This window comes from Astyanax mexicanus, chromosome 9 (assembly GCF_023375975.1).
Source record: "Astyanax mexicanus isolate ESR-SI-001 chromosome 9, AstMex3_surface, whole genome shotgun sequence".
Taxonomy (NCBI): domain Eukaryota; kingdom Metazoa; phylum Chordata; class Actinopteri; order Characiformes; family Acestrorhamphidae; genus Astyanax; species Astyanax mexicanus.
The window spans coordinates 6,658,848-6,683,025 of NC_064416.1; the positions used below are offsets into that span (position 1 = coordinate 6,658,848).

Sequence of the window (24,178 nt, forward strand, 5' to 3'; positions counted from 1 at the left end):
GATTTAAATATTAACACAATTCATATACAGTATTTGACCATATTTTGATTACACTGGCATAATGATAATAATGGTACAACTGGTATAATAGTATAATCCGGTAAAGTCCAAATAAAATAAAACATTATATTTTTACATCTTTATTATTTTTAGTATACATCTTATTATTAATAAACTGCCTCTGGCTGAATCTCATACAAATTTAAGCATGTTTTGTTTTTCTTTCATCTCTTTTTTTTGCCAGATTTGAATGAAGACATCATGATGGCACCATTTTGCTCTTACTCTTGTATCAGCTCCTCGCTGTGTCTCCTGGCTTTCTTGCTCCTCCAGCCTGTTGTTGGGACGCTGGGATGGGATGAACTGGTGGTTCCTACCAACAAGGGTAAAGTCAGAGGTGTAAAACTGTCTGTCCCTGGCAGCTCTGGAACAGTGGTTGGCTTCCTGGGCATCCCCTACGCCAAGCCTCCGTTGGGCGCCCTTCGTTTCAGTCGCCCAGAACCTGTGGAGGCGTGGAGCGGCGTGAGGGATACAAGCCAGTTTTCCAATTCCTGCTGGCAATCTGTGGACACTAAGTTTCAAGGGTTTGCTGGAGCCGAGATGTGGAATCCCAACACCAAGCTCAGCGAGGACTGCCTTTACTTGAATGTTTGGACTCCTTCTGGAAGACTTCAAGACCCTCACCAAGCCCTAGTTCCAGTAATGGTGTGGATCTATGGTGGTGGATTCTCTTCTGGTACTGCTTCGCTTGATGTGTACGATGGACGGTACCTCAGCCGATCAGAAGAAGTGGTAGTAGTGTCCATGAACTATCGATTGGGACCTTTGGGATTCTTGTCGCTACCCGGAAGCGAAGAGGTAAAAGGAAATGCGGCTTTGTTTGACCAGAGACTTGCTCTAACTTGGGTTGCAGAGAACATCGCCGCCTTCGGAGGAGACCCATCGTCTGTGACTCTCTTTGGGGAAAGTGCTGGTGCAGGATCCATTGGTCACCATGTGCTTTCCGTAGGCAGCCATGCCTTGTTTCATCGAGCCATTCTACAGAGCGGTTCCCCCAATGCAGTTTGGGCAGCTGTGGAGGCAACTGAAGCATGGAATCGATCCTTGACACTCGCAGATCTTCTGAATTGCCCAATTGGACCATCTTCCAATGAAGTGTTGACCTGCTTACGTACCATAGATCCAGAGAAGATTGTTAACCAACAGTACACTGTTATCCATGACACCACAATTCTAAACATACCGTTCCCTCCAACGGTGGATGGTGACTTCCTCCTCGACATGCCCGAAGTCCTAATGCAGTCTGGACAGTTCTTGAATACTGAAATTCTGCTCGGTCTGAACCAGGACGAAGGTCCCTACTTTCTGATATATGGCGCAAAAGGATTTGGACTTTCCCACCAGAGTTTGATCACCAGAGATCAGTTCCTCCAAGGAGTCGCCTCCAGTCTTCCAGGGTTTAGCGAGATGGCTCGGGAAGCTGCTGCCTTTCAATACACCAACTGGATGGACGAGCTCAGTGGGCAGAAGAACCGAGACGCTTTGGGCTGGTTGGTCGGAGACCGCTACTTTTCTTGCCCCCTGCTTGATTTCGCTCGTAAGTACGTGGAGCACGGAGGCAGTGCCAGCCTGTACCTCTTTAACCATCGCTCCAGTTCCAACGCCTGGCCCGAGTGGATGGGGGTGATGCACGGAGACGAGATCGAGTTTGTGTTCGGGCTCCCGCTGAACAGCTCTCGAGGCTACACTGAAGAGGAAGTGGCCATGAGCAGGAGGATGATGAGACACTGGGCCAACTTTGCTAAAACAGGGTAGGTACTAGGACCACATATTTAATGTATTTAGAAGTTTATTATATAGGAGTTATTGAAATTGTCACAGCCTTGAGTTATTAGAATTTCAGATTCATATCTTATTATCTGGTGGCTTCTTTAATAAGTATTTAATCAGTACTTACATACTCTTTGGAAGAAATCAGTTATTCTTTCTCTTTTTTTTACTTTAAAAATGTTTTTTTTTTATAGCCATATATTTCTTAATTTGTAAAGACACATTAATTACGGAGTGAACGTTTGCCAAAGTTTTACGCAAACCAACGCTTGCCACAAGGGTTTTGCCACCAAGTTTAAGTCTTGTTTGCCAGAGGAATCAAATACTTATTTCTCTTTGCAAAATGCAAATACATTTAAACATTTTATACAATGTCATTTTCTGGATTTTATTTTTAACACATTAAAACAATACTCTATCTCTTACTGTTAAATTTAAAATTAAATGTTAAAATTATAGACCGTTCATGTCTTTGTACAATGGATCAATAGTTGTGCAAAGCTTACTTTAACTTAAAAAGTTAAGTTTCAGGTTCATCACATGCTTGTTGTATGTCTGTCGAACTTGAAAACAATTGTTTGTTCAACTCCATACAGTATTATAAATTACTAAAAAAAAAAAAAAGAGAGTTTTGAAAAAAAAAAATTGAGGCAACCAATTAGCTAAAATTATTTTAGTATGCTTAACTTATTCAGGTTTACAGTGTACCAAGTTTAATTCCTGTTGCTGTACATTTATGATATACCAAAGGATTGTATTAATACACACTGCAGTTTACCTTCCACCATCAAACAGAGTGACTTTCTCCGCTCTGTAAGCTTTAGTGAAATCAGTGGAGTGTATCAGTTTTGTTTTTAGGGGGTTCGCTTGTTTAAGATTTGAAGCCCCTGGATTTAGAAGGCCACTAGCTGTCCTTTACGGGAGCATGTAAACGTCTTAGCTATTGAATTGTTTCATTGATTCTTTCTGAAGGCTGTGTTGCTGGGGTGCAGGACTGTATTGATGGAACGTGGCTCTGTACATAAACTGACCTTTGGGTTGATTTTCGCTTGTTTTGTTGTATTTTTTTTATTTTTTTTCCTCCTCTTTCTGAAGGAACCCGAGTGCCGGGGGATCTGCATGGCCGCCGTTCACAGTGGAGCAGCAGGAGTACGTTAGTCTGAACACCAGCCCACCACAGACCCTCAGGATGCTCCGGGCTCAGCAGTGCAAGTTCTGGAACAGCTTCCTGCCTAAACTACAGCATGTTACTGGTGAGGGAGTGAAGGAGTGACAGCCCTAACTATAACACATATATACAGGGGTTGGACAATGAAACTGAAACTGAAACACCATTTTCAGTCATTGTAGTGTGGGAGGTTTCATGGCTAAATTGGAGCAGCCTGGTGGCCAATCTTCATTAATTGCACATTGCACCAGTAAGAGCAGAGTGTGAAGGTTCAATTAGCAGGGTAAGAGCACAGTTCTGCTCTAAATATTGCAATGCACACAACATTATGGGTGACATACCAGAGTTTAAAAGAGGACAAATTGTCGGTGCACGTCTTGCTGCCGCATCTGTGACCAAGACAGCAAGTCTTTGTGATGCATCAAGAGCCACGGTATCCAGGGTAATGTCAGCATACCGCCAAGAAGGACCAACCACATCCAACAGGATTAACTGTGGACGCTGTAAGAGGAAGCTGTCTGAAAGGGATGTTCGGGAGCTAACCCGGATTGTATGCAAAAAACGTAAAACCACGGCTGATCAAATCACGACAGAATTCAATGTGCACCTCAACTCTCCTGTTTCCACCAGAACTGTCCGTCACCACAATAAATTATTGTGCTCTAAAACCAGGTGTTTCAGTTTAATTGTCCAACCCCTGTATATATATACACACACAGATTTCTTTTGTTTTTGATTTTTTTGTCATACTAATATTTTTCCGATTATCAAACAAACTTTAATATCATCAAAGGTAACCTGAGCAAATATAAAAAGCACTTTTTAAATTATAATTTTGCCAATTTAGACCTGTGTGAAAAAGTGCAACTGCAGTCAAGCTTTATCGATAACTGGCAACGAGTATTTCACATCTCTGTGAAGGAATTTAGTTCCACTCTTCTTTACAGAATTGTTTTAATTCAGACACATCAGAGGGTTTTTTGAACATAAACAGTCTGTTTAAGATCATCCACAACATCTCAGTCAATCAGACTTTGACTAGGCCAAAAACTCCAAAACCTTCCTTTATTATTTTATTTAAAATCCATTCAGAGGTGAACTTTGGACTTGTTTGTGTGCTTTGGGTCATTGTCCTGCTGCAGAACCCAAGTACTCCTGAGCTTGAGGTCACAAACAGATGGTCAGATATTCTTCTTTAGGACTGTCTGGTAAACAGCAGAATTCCTGCGTCCATCTATTACAGCAAGTTATCCAGCAGCCCCAGACCATCACACTACCACCACTTTGTTTTACTATGTTCAGTATGATGATCTTTTTCTGAAATTATGTTAAGTTTTTCCCCAAATGTCACGGGTCGCACATCTTCCAAAAAGTCCTATTTTTGTCTCTTCAGTCCAAAGAATATTTACCCAAGTTCTGGAGATCATCAGGATGTTAGTTGGTGAATGTGAGACGGGTGGTTATGTAGTTTTTGGTCAGCAGTGTTTGCTTTTTTTAATCTTGGAATTCACCCATAGAGACCATTTTATCCCAGTCTCTTTCTTATTATTAAATCATTAACACTGACCTTAACTGAGGCGAGTGAGACCTGCAGTTCTTTATTTTTTGGGACCTCCTGGATGAGTTCTTCATGCCCTTTTGGAGTAATTTTGGTCGGCCGGTCACTCCTGGGAAGGTTCACCAGTGTTCCAAGTTTTCTGCATTAGTGAATAATAGCTCTTACTGTTGTTTTCTGGAGACCCAAATCTTTAGAAATGACTTTTTAAACTTTTTTTTTCTTGTTTAAACTCGAACACGGTGGAGTTTTTGGATGTTTGGGCTGGCATTTACAGTATAAGGGAATGCCTAAATCATGCAGGAACTGCTTGAATTAAAACACCATTAAAACACATCATGCTACAACACAAAAGGCACCTCGGTAACACTTCCGATGAACCCTGTATTTATAATGCCTTATGAATGCATTTATAATGCATTACATGACATGCATAATACCTTATAATGATTGTAATAAGCCTGTATAATAACTCATTAGTACTTACAGTGACATTCATAACACATTATAAACTACAAGTATAAGGGTTTATAAAGAAAGGGCTTATAATGCCTTATAATATCTGTTCATAAGAACATTGTACAATGTAGTGTTGTAATGCACTAAAACACAGATTTGGTATATTTTGGTATAATGCATTATAACATGCAGCTAAGATTTCTCAAATTAAGCTTTTATATAGTCATTACTGACTTTAAGTGAAGTGAGTTTTCATATGCTTTTTAAACATGAAGTCAATTTTATTATGCCTCACTATAATGTCTTATAGAGCATTATGTGCTAGTTATTGGCTTTAAGTGAAGTGTGTTTTCAAATGCCTACAGTGAGGCATAACAACATTTATTTCACATTTAAAACACACTTCACTTAAAGCCAGAACAGAGCACTCATAATGCTCTATAAGACATTATAGTGAGGCATAATAAAATTTACTTCATGTTTAAAAAGCATAAGAAAACTCACTTCACTTAAAGTCATTAATGACTGTACATAAGGCTTTATAATGTGTTACGCACTTATATAAAAGCTTAATTTGAGAAATCAGTAACACTTTCTATGAATGTCATCTTTATTAGACGCTATAACCACATTCACAACATATTAAAATGCATTCATAAGGCATTATAAACATGGCTATATATGTTTATAAAATGCATAACCCATTATAGCCATGTTTGTTAAGCATTATGACCTGTGATCATAAAACATTATAAGCAGTGCTTATAATATATATGTTAAAATAGTATATCTCTATCATTAATAATCTAGTCCCACAATGAAAGTCTGGCACTTTACTTAGAGCGCACAAAGACCTGTTATAATACATTATAATTGACTATAATTAATATTATATTCAAAACAAGAATAATTTATGAGTGGTTCAAATAAATGTATAGGATTATTAAGGGGTGTGTTTATAAGTTGGAAGCTTTTTTAGTCATGATAAATTCTGCAAGCAGGGACTGAGTTTCTTGGTATTGATGTATAACATGTTATAAACGCAGCTATTAATGCATTATAATCACAGTTCATAATGTATAATAAACATGTAATAATGTAATGTAATAAACATACATTTTTATACATATGTATAGTAGGGGTGGGAATCGTTTACTATCTCACGATTCGATTCGATTCCGATTTTGGGGGCCACGATTCGATTCAAAATCGATTTTTGATTCAAAACGATTTGAATTATAAAAATTTCTGCTTCTGGCTTATGAATCTTATTGAAAAAAAACCCTCCATAATATACACTGGTCCTGGAGCAGGTAATGTGTTACAAAAACAATAAAATGTGCAGGAATGTGGGTCCTCAGTGACAGAGGAATCACTGGGATATCACAATGACGTTAATGAACAATAAATAAATAATAAATAACACTGCTTTATTACCAGGCTACTAGCGGTGGTGTGTAGGTGACGCTGCTGGGCTGATGTGATGATAGCAGTGGAGCGCTAAAGTTCAGGAGCAGCTGCTGATTAACTAGTTAATTTAAGGTCGTTGTATTTCTTCAGAAAGGGAGCAGGAGGTGGAGAAATTAATTCATATTGTCCATTCCTTAATTCCTCTGTGATGAGGAGCTGAAATTAGCTCTGATTAGCTTATTGTATTTTTCCGTTCCGCCTTAAATGCTGCAGCCCGCTGCCACCTGTAGCGTTATTTAAGGTGGAACTGGAAAGTTAGCTAGTTAGCTAGCTAACAGTTACTGAAACTAACTACTAGCGATATTTTTTATGCTTGTTATGAAGCATTCTGCCATAAAACATTGAAACTACACGTTAATCTAAGGTAATATAGTGCTTGTTCTGCCATCTTACCGGTGATTCTCAAACACCTACGCTCTGTGTGTGTCTGGAAGATCTCCGTTTGAAAGGACAAGCGCTATCCCCAGGGTTGCCAGGTCCAACAAAAATACCCAGCCCAAAATCAGTCTAAAACCCGCCCCTCAGAATCGATTTTGGGACATTTTAAATCGATTCTGAATCGTAGTAAATGAGAATCAAGATTCTTATGTGAATCGATTTTTTGGCACACCTCTAATGTATAGCCATGTTTATAATGCCTTATGAATGCATTATAATGTGTTATGAGTATGTTTATGGAGTCTTATAGAGATGACATTCAAAGAAAGTGTTACCGAGAAATCATAGCTGCATAGTATAATGCATTATACCCAAATATACCATATCTGTGTTATAGTGCATTACAACACTGCATTGTACATTGTTCTTATGAACAGATATAAGGATTTTTTTTTATAATCCCTTATACTTGTAGTTTATAATGTGCTCTGAATGTCGCTGTAAGTACTTATGTGTTATTATACAGCTGTATTACAGTCATTATAAGGTATTATGCATGTCATATAATGCATTATGAATGCATTTATAATGCATTATGAATACAGGGTTCATAGGAAGTGTTACCGGCACCTCGTATTGATACTGACACATTGAGACAAGTAGGCCATATTTTAGATGAAGCCAAATTGGAAGCCTATAAAATCGACTACTGAGGGATTCCAGAGCGACAGTGATTACATCACTAATCATCGCTGGCACCTGTACGTGTGCGCACACCTCGGCCGTTAACATCCCCGCAGGGGTCGCGGCGGTTTTATGATTGTGAAAGCTGCTGGCTAAGGACCCAGCCATCAACAGATAAGCGCGAGTGCAAATGAACCTGCATAATTCTGGCTAATTATCCCAGAATACTCTGCATAGATGCCACGGTGATTACCTGATGTTACCTTAGCTGGAGATGATTGACAGAAAGATTGTAACAGTGAGCGCAGGGGTCCCGAAGGCGCAGAGTCTCACGCGATTTCATGATTTCTATTCTACGAGACTCAAGCTAGTGAACCTGATTCACTTATCCTTAAAAATAGGTTGCAGCCAGAAGGAATCGACAGATAGAAATGGATCTTTTAGGTGGGTAGTCATGCCAGAGTGTTATGGATGGACTCAGAATGGCAGAATTGTTGACAATTGTGATAATGCAAGATGATCTTTGGTCTTTATTACGCGCCCTTTAAAAGCCCAACTTTACATTAATGAAGTCCTGCAACTGGTGGTCCTACACTGTAAAAATAAAAAAGTTAAGAAAACTCAAAATATTAAGGCAACTTACTGCACTACATTTTTTAGTTTTGAGACCAACTCAGTCTTTTAAGTTTTGAAAAAAAAAAAAAAAACATGCAGTTTTTTAGCCCAGTTTTTTTAGCCCAGATCATATGTATTAAAACTTTAAATATTAAATCTCACCAACTTAAAAATGTAATTTGTGTCTTTTGTTGGCCTGATTTAAATTCTACATGTGTATTGCAAGTTTTGCTAAAAAAATAAGTTCCGCCAATAAAATGTTTTACATGAATCAAAATCATTTAGTGGGTGCAACGCTATACTTCTGTTAATTTAACATAGTCATAAATTCCAATTACCCAGTTGCTATCACATATCCACCTTATTGTCAGCTATGTAAAACTATTGCAATTAATGCAGATGTAACCAGACTGACTTGGCAACACAGAATATAGTAACCTGCTCTTACGAGCTTCCACACTGAGGCCAGGCAGTTACTATAATATAACAGATATGCAAATTCCAAGAGAAGGCAGCTTGTGGAGAATGCTTACACACTGATGGTGAATGAGAGGTAGAAGGACACGCCCAACATGCAAATAATGTGATTAACATTGCTCCATAGACCCCAATCAAATAAAGGGTCAGACTGAGCATGTGCAGAGTAGTTGGCATGGCCTCGACTAGGGTTCAACTACAATTAGACAATTTTGTCAACACAGATTATTTATTTGGACCAACTTTTAAAAAGAAACTTAATAAAGTAAGTTGGGATGATTAGTTTGCTATATTTTAGGGTGCAATTCAATATTTCTCATTCAGCTGACTTAAAAATCACATTAAGCAGAACAATTTTAAGTTTTGTTTTTTACAGTGTACCGTTTCTGAAGGCATACTCTACTGCAGGGGTCACTAATAGGCGGACCGCGGTCTGGATCTGGACCCAGACGTTGTCCAATGCGGACGCAAACCGATAAACTACAGTGTTCATTTAAAGCAGCGTAACTTTTCTTGTTCGCACTGCAGCGACGTGACATCACTCCTGAAAGAGCAAGAGCAAGAGTTGTAGTTCAGTGCTGTGTACGAACCAGACGCTGTTCTGTTTTTATCGGCCGGTGAACCCTGCTAAAACATCCAGTTCAGGACCAGCTGGTCCTTCGTCTCTGTAATCTTACAAAGGGGGGTCTTAAAGTACAAAAAAACCTGAAAAGGCTGTAATCAGCTTCTCCTCCGTTTTCTCACTCTGTATTTCAGCCTGTGGTGTGTGTTTTGGTAAGGAAGTCCTGTCCACGTGGCTCTGATTGGCTACCGCCTAGCGAAACTCGCTTCTCATTTGCATAAAGTTGAAAATATCTCAACTTTTTGCCCATCGCTTTGCCTCGTTCGAAAAAAAAGGCATCGCGCCGCTGCATTGTGTGTTTTGCGGCGCAGTAGACACACAGACCAATCACAAAATGCTCCCCTCTGCCATTTAGATCTGTGCAGACCGCTGCCCCAGCTTGTGAATTGGGACGCGGCCGGGAAAAAGAGCCTTTATAAAGAGAGAGAGAGCCTGAGAACGGGCGGAAGCTAAAGAAACGGCAAGCGCGAGAGAGAGACAGGGAAGGAATGTACACAAAACCTGTCCAGAGAGGCATTTTATTATTATTATATATATGTATCATACAATATATATATATATATATATATATATATATATATGTTATAGCACTGAATCATAACACAAGTTAACACTGGCGACGGTCCGGACCTTGGACTGATGAAGTTTTCTCCAACTGGACTGTACTGAATTCTAATCTAGTGCAATATTTTCAGCAGGACAATACCCGTCCACATACTGATGCTGTCTTAAAAACTTGCATTGAGGACTTCAAGACAATCAGCAGGAACTGTGTGAGAATATTGAATCCGTGTGGATCTGATGGATTATCACAGGACTCCATTAGGAACCTCTACAAATCTCTACATGATAAGACGTCTGGCATGTTGTAGTGTTACACATGCATTACCCACTACTACTGTATGTATAGCTCAATAAATATGACCAATATGAGTTCCCATATCAGTCTAAGGGCCCTATTTTAGCGATCTATAGCGCACCGGCCCATTGCAGGCATGTAGGTGTGTTTTTAGTATCGTAAAGGCGCAGAAAGTACGCCTTGCACTGCTCGAAGCGAAAAAAGACACCTTCTCCAAGTGTCCTGTAGGAGATTTTAAAGCCCTAAAATGTTCAGAGTGTAAATACATTACATTACATTACATTACATTTGGCAGACGCTTTTGTCCAAAGCAACTTGAACGTACAAAAGTAATAGAGGTTTAAAGGTAAAAACATTTTTAGATAGGGCCTAAAGGAGGTCAGAGGGAAATAATGGGATAGAGAAGTGAAGGAGGGGAAGAAGGAAATGGGGTTAGAAGGTAGTTAGTTAGAGGTGTTAGGGGAGTATGTGCTCTTTGAAGAGCTCTGTCTTCAGGAGTTTATTAAAGATAGTGAGAGATTCTCCTGATCTGGTAGTAGAAGGTAGTTAGTTAGAGGTGTTAGGAGAGTAGGTGCTCTTTGAAGAGCTCTGTCTTCAGGAGTTTATTAAAGATAGTGAGAGATTCTCCTGATCTGGTAGTGGAAGGTAGTTTGTTCCACCATTGGGAACTCTGTATGAGAACAGTCTGGATTGCTTTGTGTGAATGTTTGTTTGGTAAAGCGAGGCGACGTTCATTGGAGGAGCGCAGCGGCCGGGAGGTAGCGTAAGCCTTCAGGAGCGAGTGCAGGTAGGAAGGAGCCTGTTCTGTCATCACCTTGTAGGCGATTGTAAGGGCTTTGAATTTGATGCGAGCATCAACTGGTAGCCAATGGAGCTCAATGAGCTCAATGAGTGACATGTGCCCATTTTGGCTGGTTGAAGACCAGACGTGCTGCTGCATTCTGGATCATTTAGAGTTAGTAAGGCATTGCAGTAGTCGAGGCATGAGATGACGACTGCTTGTACAAGGAGTTGGGTGGCCTGTTGCGTCAGAAACGGTCGAATTTTTACAAATAAGTTACTGTATTTTACTGCAGAAAACAAAAAGGTTTTCTATCATCTACAACTGTAGCCTGTATACAGGCCAATGTGTTTAAAGGGGTTAATCACAGGCATCTAAAAGCAGCAAAGTTAGTGTGTAAGTTAAACAAGTTCTAAATCAAGTTTAAACGCAGGTGCAAGCTGGTGATTGGTCAGGAAATGATCATAGTGAAACAATATTAGAGTCTCCTGGTAGAACTTTCTTTTCTTTCTTAAAACCTTTAATTTCTGCAGCTTATTGAAGAGCTTGCCTGCTTGCGTGATCCCACACACTCAGCATCCTGAAGCTCCAGGCTGGGTTGTGTAGGAGCGAGGTCAACTCCTGCTTCACAGCTTGGCGGCTTATTAGAACATAAGTAATGCCAGGGCGCTCCTCGGCACTCTGATTATGCAGACACGACACACGGCCCTCGCGTTTTTTGAAGCCGGGAAATGGCGAATTCCGCATTTTAAAATATTTTCAGTTTTGGCTTCACATGAATTTCGAATTCCGCGAGTCGGGGTCAGGCTGTTTGGTTATTCAACTATTTAGTCAGCGAGCGAACCGTTGCCTGAGCTCAGCCGGAGAGCGTTGCTGGAGAGCAATGCCTTGTGAAGATAGTCCACTTGTTTCCACTCGGCTTGTTTGGTAGTTTCGTAACGAGTGGGCGAGGTCACGTGGTCGTCCCTTTTTTCAGTATTGAAAAGAAATAAATAGGATAAAAGATTTAAAATTTGTTTAACGAATGGGATTACAGCTTACTGTAATATTATTGAAAAAAATAATCTACAAGATTTCCAAACGGTAAAAGAACAATACTCCCTTCCCTGATGACATACAGGGGTTGGACAGTGAAACTGAACCACCTGTTATTTTAGTGTGGGAGGTTTCATGGCTAAATTGGAGCAGCCTGGTGGACAATCTTCATTAATTGCACATTGCACCAGTAAGAGCAGAGTGTGAAGGTTTAATTAGCAGGGTAAGAGCACAGTTTTGCTCTAAATATAGCAATGCACACAACATTATGGGTGACATACCAGAGTTCAAAAGAGGACAAAATGTTGGTGCACGTTTTGCTGCCGCATTTGTGACCAAGACAGCAAGTCTTTGTGATCAAGTATCAAGAGCCACGGTATCCAGGGTATTGTCAGCATACCACCAAGAAGGACCAACCACATCCAACAGGATTAACTGTGGACGCTGTAAGAGGAAGCTGTCTGAAAGGGATGTTCGGGTGCTAACCCAGATTGTATCCAAAAAAACATAAAACCACGGTGGATCAAATCACGGCAGAATTCAATGTTCACCTCAACTCTCCTGTTTCCACCAGAACTGTCCGTCACCACAATACATTATTGTGCTCTAAAACCAGGTGTTTCAGTTTCATTGTCCAACCCCTGTATCAAAATTATTTATTGAAGCATATCAATCTCAGTCTCTAAAAGGAATAATATTTAAAATGTAAAAGGTATTAATGGAAATTACAGAGACAGATAATTCAACTGAATACATAAAACAAAAAGGGGAAAAAGAAAGTGATCAACCTTTTTTAAATGAGAGATGACATAAAATATGTGAGCAACAATGGAAATACACTCGTTATTTTATTACACCTATACAGAGACCTGGAAAAAAATGGGAATTATGGAGACTGTGTGGTCAGGAAGCTGGATATAGGCATATATTTTGAGGATGCCCAAGATTAAGGGCCTATTGGTCAGATTTGCACAATACATTACAAAATATATTGGACTTAAAAATTAACCAGATATTTGATATTTTATTTTTTGAGGAGAGATCAGTTCTCAAGCAATAGGATTAAACATAATCTGTGGAATATTCTTTTAATTGCAATTAAAAAAGCTGTAACAAGGCGTAAAATGGCGTATACCTGATCCCCCAGCAATGGAAGAATGGATGAATATAGTCAATGAAAAAAATTATATATGCTATTAGGCTGCAGATGTCAAAATTTGGTTACAAAACTATGGTCAAAACTATGGTCAAAATGGACAATAGAAGAAGGAAAGGCCAGATTTCATTAAAATACAGACAGACTAAACTTTTACCAAGAAAACTATTTTATTTCTTTTTATATCGTTTTTACTTTAGTTTTATTGCACAATAATTTAAGGCATCCTCAGTGTTAATGGTTCCTTGTTCTGTATAATTTTTTTCTTATGTTGAAGGCATAAAAAATTTGATAATCGTGAAAACAAACAGAAGTGAAAACAAAAAAAGAAAAAAATATACATTGTGAATGTCAGTTCTTAGAAGTACAAAAAATAATAATAAAATAAATAAAGCGTGGCTACGAAGGCCTTCCTTTCCTTTCCTGTCAAAACGAGCCACATGTGAAGTGGAAAAAAGCCTTTTGCTATAGTTAGCTTGCTCATTTAAACCATTTGAACTAAGTGTGATGCTCTTCTGCCGCTTGTTGCCCCGGGGTGGAGGCGGCGTGCTCTAAGTGCTGCGCTAAAAGGAAGAGCAAAACATTATTCTGAGTGCTTTGTGCTGGAAGGTGTTACTGGTAAATGTTAAATCACTGTGGCGCCCACCGCGATTGCTCTGCTAAACCACGGATGCTGTTTTAAAGGCATTTTTTGGGCAATTCTGCCCAATTACTTGGATGGTCCTTTAAAATGTAGATGCATCATAGATATACAGTACAACTAACATATAAAAGATAAATGTCTATTAATGCAACACAACTTTTAGTACCTAACTCTTAACCTACAAACTCTACCTATAAAATGAACCTAAACCTTGAAGCTTATTTTAAATCCTAAAAAATAAAATAATTTCAGAAGCAGAATCACTTTATTTCACCAAGTATGTTACGCATACAAGGAATTTTGCTCGGTGAGCGCAACACATATATCACATATATACATGTAACGGTTACACAAACTGTTGACAAACTGCTGGGCAAATAATCAAAGTGCGAGTGAGCGAATTGTAAATGCAGTCAGTACAGTTCAGTGTGTGAGGTTTGGAGGCTTATACATTTATTACGTTTATCTGTTTATCACACATCAGTTGATATGTTTTTTGAGCATTTCCCTCTTCAGTTTGGTTTATTTTCACACAGGCACAAATCTAAACGCAATATATAATTTAACAACAAGGTTGATAAATTAATATAAAATTGATAAATATATATATATTTAATAATGTACGTCCCCAGAACGTCCAAAAAAGTTACCTGGTCCGACGTTCAAATGTTTAACTGCATACTGACATCCAATTAGGGTCATAGTTAGACTTCCAAACAGCGGACCTAGTTTGCCTGGTGTGTAGAAGTGCAGAATTGCTATTGGACCGACGGACGCAATGTAGACATGATCTGCACGTCTATAAGACGTCTAATGTTTAGTGGGCTGATTTCAGACCTGCCCAAAATAATTGGGTAACACTTTACTTGGATGGTCCATTTGATGGCTTCATTGATGCTCAACTAACATTCAACTTAATGTCTATTAACTGCAACTTAACCCTATGTTGAATGTAAATTATTAAAAATAGAACATAACCCTAAACCTAACCCTAACCTAAACCCTTAATAAACCCTAAAATCCAAACCTACACCTAACCCTAATCTTAACCATTAATCACTCCTAAAATCAAACCCTACACCTAACCCTAACATTAACCCTTAATCAACCCTAAAATCTAGCCCTACACCTAACCCTAACCTTAACCATTAATAAACCCTAAAATCTAACCCTACACCTAACCCTAATCTTAACCATTAATCACTCCTAAAATCTAACCCTAACCTTTAATCAACCCTAAAATCAAACCCTAACCTTAACCTTTAATCAACCCTAAAATCAAACCATACACTTAACCCCAACCTTAACCCTTAATCAACCCTAAAATCTTACCCTCCACCTAACCCTAACCTTAACCCTTAATCAACCCTAAAATCCAACCCTACACCTAACCCTAACCTTAACCCTTAATCAACCCTAAAATCTAACCCTACACCTAACCCTAACCTTAACCCTTAATCAACCCTAAAATCTAACCCTACACCTAACCCTAACCTTAACCCTTAATCAACCCTTAAATCTAACTCTACACCTAACCCTAACCTTAACCCTTAATCAACCCTAAAATCTAACCCTACACCTAACCCTAACCTTAACCCTTAATCAACCATAAAATATAACCCTACACCTAACCCTAACCTTAACCCTTAATCAACCCTTAAATCTAACCCTACACCTAACCCTAACCTTAACCCTTAATCAACCCTAAAATCTAACCCTACACCTAACCCTAACCTTAACCCTTAATCAACCATAAAATATAACCCTACACCTAACCCTAACCTTAACCCTTAATCAACCCTAAAATCAAACCCTACACCTAACCCTAACCCTAAGTCAATCCTAAAATCTAACCCTACACCTAACCCTAACCTTAACCCTTAATCAACCCTAAAATCTTACCCTCCACCTAACCCTAACCTTAACCCTTAATCAACCCTAAAATCGAACCCTACACCTAACCCTAACCTTAACCCTTAATCAACCCTAAAATCTAACTCTACACTTAACCCTTACCCTAATTTTAACCTAAGCTTTAAATCTAACCCTAAACCCAATCCTAAAATATTAAGATCAATTAAGCGTTTGGATTAGAGTTGAATGTTGGGTTATATTCAATAGAGAATCATTTACTTTCACCTTTCAGTTTAATTGCATTTAATAGACATGCAGTTGAATGTTAGTTGAATGTCAGTTAAGCATCATCAAAGCATCCAAGTAAAGTGTAACCAATAATTGCACCAAGGATGCAAATGAACCAAATAGTGCCGGTTAGTTTAGTTAGCATTAGTTAGCATTTAATACGCATTTAACTGAAGGTTATTCCAGCATCTGTGAGGCACCTACGAAATAAAGTGTTACCCGCAGTTTTTATCAAAGTTGTTGGAGGTCCTTGGAAGGTGGTGTTTAATAGTGTACAGGATTGGAGAGCTGGAGATGGGCGCGGAGCAGGAGGGGTACAGCTGGAGTTCCAGGCAGTGCAATCTCGGGGAGCGGAATTGAATTTGACACCGAGATGGAATGAATCAATTCTGTTTTGCGCCTTGCTGAACAACTGCAAACAGCTTAGCTGGAAAGAGCTTTGTCTTGTTTATTTATTAGAGCACATGCGCACCGAAATGCGCACACACTCGCACACTCACACACCTCCAGATAGACATGGAGGAACCACGACTGTGAAGATAATTCAGTTTTAGGCAGCAGAGGTTTAACTATTAACTAAGTTAGGGAAGTTACGGCTCTTGTTTAACTGTATTTTCAATAAAGTAAAATAAGGAGTATTTTAAATCCTTATTCTGTTTTGTATTATACACTCATTTATTCATTAATTTATTAGTTTATTCATTCATTTATTCATTCGTTCATCGTACAAGCATTGCTGCAACTCTGTTTGATGTGTCACTTGCTGGTGTTGGTCCACATCTATATAATATATGAGTTTCACATTTTAAACTAAATTACAGCTCTGGAAAAAAAAGAGACCATTTAACAAAGTTTTTCCTTGATTTATATAAATTGAAAACCACTGGAATATAATCAAGAGGAAGATGGATGATCACAATCCACCAAACCAAACTGAACTGCTTGAATTTTTGCACCAGGAGTAAAGCAGCATAAAGTTATCCAAAAGCAGTGTGTAAGACTGGTGGAGGAGAACATGATGCCAAGATGCATGAAAACTGTGATAAAAAAAAGAGTTAATTCCACTAAATATTGATTTCTGAACTTTTAAAACTTTAAAAGGTCTGAAAGCTCTGCATTATTTTTTGTTGTTGTTGTTATTTTAGCCATTTTTCATTTTCTGTAAATAAATGCTCTAAATGCCAATATTTTTATTTGGAATTTGGGAGAAATGTTGTCTGTAGTTTATAGAATAAAACAACAAAGTCCATTTTATTAAAACATAAACCTATAAATAGTAAAATCAGAAAAACTGATTCAGAAACTTTTTCCCAGAGCTGTATATAGAAATAAACTGAAAGATTTCAGCTTAATAAAATAACCATTAATATATAAGAGACTGGGGGTCAATTCCCAGTCTGGGTGACTATGCTGGGCCACAGCAATAAGAGTCCTAGGGCAAGGATAAGAGCATATACAAGTGAGAAGTGAGTACTTGGAGGCACTTGAAAACACACTCATAATGCTCTATAAGACATTACAATAAGGCGTAATAAAATTTACTTCACGTATAATGATCTCGTATATGAAATCTTACTTTACTTAAAGTCAGTAATGACTGTGTATAAGGCTTTATAATGTGTTACGTACTTTTAAAAAAGCTTAATTTGAGAAATCATAGCAGCATATTATAATGCATTATACCAAAATATACCGAATCTGTGTTATAGTGCATACAACACTACATTGTACAATGTTTTTATGAACAGATATAAGTCCGGTAACACTTTCTATGAATATCATCTTTATTAGACTCTATAACTACATTCATAATATACTATAATGCATTCACAAGGCATTATAAACATGGCTATAAATATTTATAACAATGCATAACCCACTATAGCCATGATTATTAAGCATTATGACTTGTGATTATAATACATTATAAGCTATGCTTATGATATACATGTTAAAATAGTATATATATATATATATATATATCATTAAAAATCTAGTCCCACAATGAAAGTCTGTCACTTAACTTAGAGCGCATAATACATGAGTGGTTAAAAATATATTTATAGGATTACTGAGGGTGTGTTTATAAGTTGGAAGCTGTTTTAGTCATGATAAAGTCTACAAGCTGGGACTGAGTTTCTTGGTATTGACGTATAACATGTTATAAACACAGCTATCAATGCAGTATGATCACAGTTCATGATGCATAATAAACATGGCTATGATGAATTATAGAGTTTTATAAATATGTATAGCCATGTTTATAATGCCTTATGAATGCATTATAATGTGTTATGAATATGTTTATAGAGTCTTATAGAGATGACATTCATAGAAAGTGTTACCATAAGTCCTTTCTTTAGAAACCCTTATACTTGTAGTTTGTAATGTTATAAATGTTGATGTAAGTACTTATTATACAGTTATTATACAGGCTTATTACAGTCATTATAAGGTATTAGGCATAGAGCATATACCATAAGCTAAATAATATAAAATAACATAATAAAGTCCAAATAAAATATGAACCACTTTACTTTAACTAATTTAACAACATCAAACCAAACTGACTTACTGTTTAAAAATAAAGAGAACTTTATAAATTTGAGATTTGATGTTATCCTCCTTAGTAGTGGAAACTGTATTGAGTTTAGTCTGGCTCTAGTGCTGTAAACAGCAATTAACAAGCAGCAGCTGAATTTGTTCTGTTCTGTTAAATGTGTTTTTTTTATTTTTTTATTCTTGTATATTAAATTGAGAGCATTGTTTCGATGGTTCAATCCGTTTTACTGTCGTTTGTCATTTCTCACTGTGCTTGCTCTGCCGTTTCAACGTCAAAATATTATTTATTATATTACGATTTAACTATAACTGCATCTTTTTGACGTGCTCTTTGCAGCCTATAGCGGTGATTAGCATGCAAATGCTAAATCGACTTAAGCGTAAAACACAGCTCCGGCTCTGCTTAAACAGTTCCAGTCTCGTTATCACGTTGCATATGGCTCCATATATATATATATATATATATATATATATATATATATATATATATATATATATATATAATGCTCTCTTCCTTCTGTCATATTTTTGTTCTCTCTCTCGTTCTCTCTCTCTCGTTCTCCCGTTCTCTCTCTCTCTCTCTCTCTCTCTCTCTCTCTCGTTCTCTCTCTCTCTCTCTCTCGTTCTCACTCTCTCTCTCGCGCTCAGAGTGGCATTCAGTTGCTAGGCAATTGATGAGTCCTCATGCTTAGCAATGTTGTTTCACTTCTTAGTGGAGAGGAGCTAAAAATGTAACACTATAATTGCCTTTCCAACATCACTAATTCACCTGCAGACACCGAGAGGGAGAAATATGGAGCAACAGCTTGCCGTAACAATGCTGATATTGATCTAAGCCATTGTATAACACATGCACAGGGACATGATGCTCTGCACCATGGTACAAAATAACATGCTGCAACAGTTCAGTGCAGAGAACAGAACTTATGAACAGAATTCTACAACAAATACAACAAAACAAAAACATACAGCTCTGGAAAAAATTAAGAAACCACTTTTTTTATTCAGTTTCTGAATCAGTTTCTCTGATTTTGCTATTTATAGGTTTATGTTTGAGTAAAATGAACATTGTTGTTTTATTCTATAAACTACGGACAACATTTCTCCTACATTCCCAATAAAAATATTGTCATTTAGAACATTTATTTGCAGAAAATGAGTAATGGCCAAAATAACAAAAAAGATTAAAAGTTTTAAGAGCTCAAAAATCATTATTTGGTGGAATAACCCTGTTTTTTAATCATGCATCTTGGCATCATGTTCTCCTCCACCAGTCTTACACACTGCTTTTATATAACTTTATGCCTTACACTCCTGGTGCAAACATTAAGTAACTAACATGAAACCCAGAGAGTTATGAGAGTCTATGGGTGAAAAACAAGAGACTGTGAAGCTGAGAGAAGATGAAAAATCAATCAAAGCTATTGCTCAAATATTGTTCATAGCCAGAACAACTGTATGAAACGTGCTGAAGAAGAAAGTCGTCACTGGTGTACTAAATAACAGGTGTCGAACAGGTAGAACAAGGGAAACCACAGCAGTTGATGACAGAACATTTGTGTTTTGTTGCCCGTGTATGCCCCGACACATTTATTATTCAAACAATAAAGAGCGCTCAGTATTAGATTTGTTTTTTTTTTTAAGGTTAGTAAGTAACTAGAATGAAAAACAGAGAGCTATGAGAGTCTGTTGGCATGTTCTCCTGCACCAGTCTTACACACTGCTTTTGGATAACTGTATGCCTTAAACTCCTGGTGCAGAAATTTAAGCAGTTTAGTTTGGTTTGATGGCTTGTGATCATCCATCTCTCTCTTGATTATATTCCAGAGGTTTTCAATTTGGTAAAATCAAATAAATCATATTATTTTAAAGTGGTCTCATATATATATATATATATATATATATATATATATATATATATATATATATATATATATATATATATATATATATATACTTTTTATCCAGAGCTGTATATACACAGTTCCCTCCAACAGTATTGGAACTGTCAGGCAAGCCAGGCAGATCAGAGACAAACGCAGACGTGGTACTGTACAAGTTTTATTTACAACAACTATATACAATGAGCTAAACAAAACAGTATATCGACAAGCTAAGCACATACCAAACAGTCCAGGGTCGAATCCAGGCAGCAACAGTATCAGAGGTGAGACAAAAGAGAAGTATAAAGTCCAGGGCAGAGTTCAGAAACCAGTAACAGCAATATCATAGGCAAATCCAAAAAGGGGTAGTCAAAAAACGAGAGCAAGGTCAAAAAACACAGGAGATCAGGAATAAACACAGAGTAACGCTTTGTATGCACGAAAAGGCAATACGCGGCAGAGAACAAAGGGCAGCGGCGTCTATAAATACACCGGAGACAAATTACACTTCCGGGGGAACGTCACGGCGTCGCGGCATGTGTGCCGTGACGTCATCGCGTTTGTAGTCCATAAGGTTCTGGGGATTGTAGTCTTTTAGCGCCGGAGCGCTCCCAGGCTCCGTGGAGGAGGCAGAGGACATAAACAGAGACTTGGCAGACGTGACAGGAACAGTGGTCAAAGGGGTCAATTTCATTGTTTTTGCTGTAGACTGAAGACATTTGAAATTGATGTTTAAAGATGGATATGAGACAAAAGAACAACATTTCAGCTTTCATTTCCAAGTATTTATATCTAGATCTGATACACAGTTCAGAAGATACTGCAGCACTTTCTGTCTGAACCCTGATTATATCAAACAAAAAAAACAGCACTCAGTTTCAGATTTGTTTTTTTTTTAACACTTGGAAATCAGTGGCGATGATGACGTCATGTGATTTACCCAGAAACCCGAGAGTGAATATAAATACTGCTGATTATGTGTTTTGAGCTATAATGGAAGAATAAAATAAGGAACTTTAAAGAAGATCTTACTTTTTAGGTGATTTCTCAATTAATGTATTGTAGATACCATAGACTGTGTATAGCTGGACAGAGCATCGTCTCTCAAAAGTGAAGCCACCACAGGTCGGGCGCCCCCTGCTGTTCGGTTTCAGAAAGCTGTGTAACCCCCCCCCCCATCCACATAGGTTTCAATGGCAAAACAGAACAACTTTCAATCACGTTTTTTTCTAATATACTGTAATTCTACCTCTATTATTTAAATGCAACAGCTAGTGTAACCTCTGCTTATATTGTCAATTTTTTATTTCCCCACAGAATTCATTTTTAAAAAAAGTTATTCAGCTTTATTCAAAAAAGGTGTGGTTATTGTAAAAGGGCTGGTTATGGGCGGGGCCAATAATAGACCGTCAGCTCCGCTCTGCAGCCTGTGACCTCGAGGCAGCCCTCAGGGGCGGGGTTATTTAAATGAGTAGGCGGTCTCTCCACAGTCTTTCTCCCTCCTCTGGTCTCTACTGCGCAGACTCGGGTTTCAGGATCGCCAACATGGAGGAAGATTTTGGCTTCATTTTCATTGAATAAATGGGAACAGCGACACGGCGTCCATCTTTATTTACAGTCTCTGGTAGATCGTATCGCACTGGGATGTAACTGCTATTTTTAGAAAGAGTAAGTTCTGCCCTTTCTATCCATATATGGATTATGTTTATGTGTGAAGGGATTCCTGAGTAATTTAGCTGAGAACACAAGGTGTGTAAAATCTGTCTGTCGGGTTTTAAGGGTTAATGTCAAACCCAAGTGTTTTTTCTTTTAGTCTACAGCAGAAATAAAGGTACCAGCCTCACTGTTCCAATACTTTTTGACGAAACTGTACATATTTTGTTTTGTTTCACACGTACAGTATATAGAGAACAGTGGCTGGTTACAGTTAAAGAAAGCATACCAGCACACAGCATGCCTCCGACTTTTAAAGGCTGCTGTAAGCGTAATGCCAATTCTTTAATTAGGATCCGATATTACCTCTGCTGATTCAGTGCAGTCGTACAGCAGACTGAATGCCTGCGCTATTGACTAACCAGTGGGAAGCGTTTTCATCACCGGCCTTGTTCACACATTAGCAGCAGCGTGTGAATGCTGTATAGCCAAGGCCACAACCCTGAGAAACCGCGAGCTCCAGTGTTTGGTTAAGGAAGGTGTGGATGTTGCCAGTGCTTCGCGGACGAGGGAGCACACACTACTCTGAGTACCTGAAGAGAAAAAAAAAACAAAAAAACAGAGAATTTTCACGGATTCTCGTTGTCTATAGGAGAGTTACCATAGCAATGGAGGTGTAGAACAATGTGCAGGGGACATTCAAATCCAGGTAGTTGCTGAACAGTTGTTTCTGGTTGGTTGTTTACAGTATATGGCAACTCTTGGTCATATTTATTGAGCTAAACATACATAAGTATTGTGTAAAATGTAGGGCTGGGTATCACCACTGACTTCACAGATCGATTTTTTTTCTGATTCACAAGGTCAAATATTGTCTATAGCCAGAACAACTGTTTGAAACGTCCTAAAGAAGAAAGTCGTCACTGGTGTATTAACAGATGTCGAACAGGTAAAACAAGGAAAACCACAGCATGATGACAGAAACATTTGTGTTTTGTTGCCCACGTGTGTCCCGATATACATTAATTATTTAAAGAATAAACAGTGCTCTGTTTCAGATTTTAGTTTTTATAGTTAGAGGAGTAACCAACATAAAAACCAGAGAGCTTTGAGAGTCTATTGGTAAAAAAAAACAAGCAACTATGAAGCTAATAGAAGATGGAAAATCAATCAGAACCATTAGAGCACAAATATTGTCCATAGCCAGAACAACTGTTTGGAATGTCCTGAAGAAGAAAGTCGTCACTGGTGTGTTAAGTAACAGACGTCAAACAGGTTGAACAAAGGAAACTACAGCAGTTGATGACAGAAATATTGTGAGAAAAAACTTAAAACAACTGTTGTGAAATCAGCAACAACCTCCAGAGGGCAGGAGTTTAGGTATCACAACTCCTCTACCTCTTCACAACTTTACAACTGATGCTCTCAAACACATTAAGAGACAAGAAATTCAAGTAATTAACCGAGTTGATGAGTTCAGCACAGCTGTTAACTGAAAGCCTGAATTCCAGGTGACTCTTCCTCATAAAGCTGACTGAGAAAATCCAGCAAGAGGTGCTACTTGGAAGAATCTTCATAGTTTGGATGACTTTAGTATTAAAGCTGATGTCTGTAAGTTTTTGGGATTTAGGGGACTTAGGGCCCTCTCTTCTCTGCTGAGAATGGGTAATTGCACCAAGCATGCGGAAGAATCATTTTAAACTGGGCGGGTGTGATACGGTCTCCTTTCAGAGCGGATGAATCCGATTCCAGGTTATGTTCAGTCAGAGAGAGAGAGAGAGAGAGAGAGAGTGCTCAGTCAGAAACTTCACGTCTTCGTTTCTTTGGTTTTACTATGAGTGAATGGAGGAGCTACTGAGCTCTGAGTTTCCTCTTCTGAAGTCTCCATTGCTCCACCAGCCGCTCGCGTTCAGTAAAACTGAGCCAGATCATCTTTTACAGGCTGTACGTGTGAAGTAAGAACGTAAAGACGTGACGTGGCCAGAAGAACTGAGAAAAGTGATCCTTCACCCCAGTATTATTTTTTATTTTTTTTTAATAAATGAATGAATGACTGAATATACTGTGTATTAGGCTTAGCAGAGATGGTCGTTCCAGCACACTGTTACCATTCATTAAACACAAAATTTAGTTCCTTCTCCACTCGGAAATGCTTCTACTTTCAGTTTAGAAACAAAATAATACAGACTGACACTTTAATCTACAA

General features: G+C 38.2%; 1 protein-coding gene across 1 annotated transcript in view; it reads left to right on the forward strand.

Annotated features, from left to right (window-relative positions):
- Positions 1 to 24,178, forward strand: part of LOC103037776 (cholinesterase) — a 58,832-nt gene that overhangs the window by 28,865 nt on the left and 5,789 nt on the right. Inside the window, exons 2-3 of the mRNA XM_022666003.2 lie at positions 245 to 1,811; positions 2,926 to 3,083. Of these exons, the coding sequence (XP_022521724.2) occupies positions 262 to 1,811; positions 2,926 to 3,083 (1,708 nt within the window). The 5' untranslated portion in view covers positions 245 to 261. The remainder of the gene's footprint in view (positions 1 to 244; positions 1,812 to 2,925; positions 3,084 to 24,178) is intronic.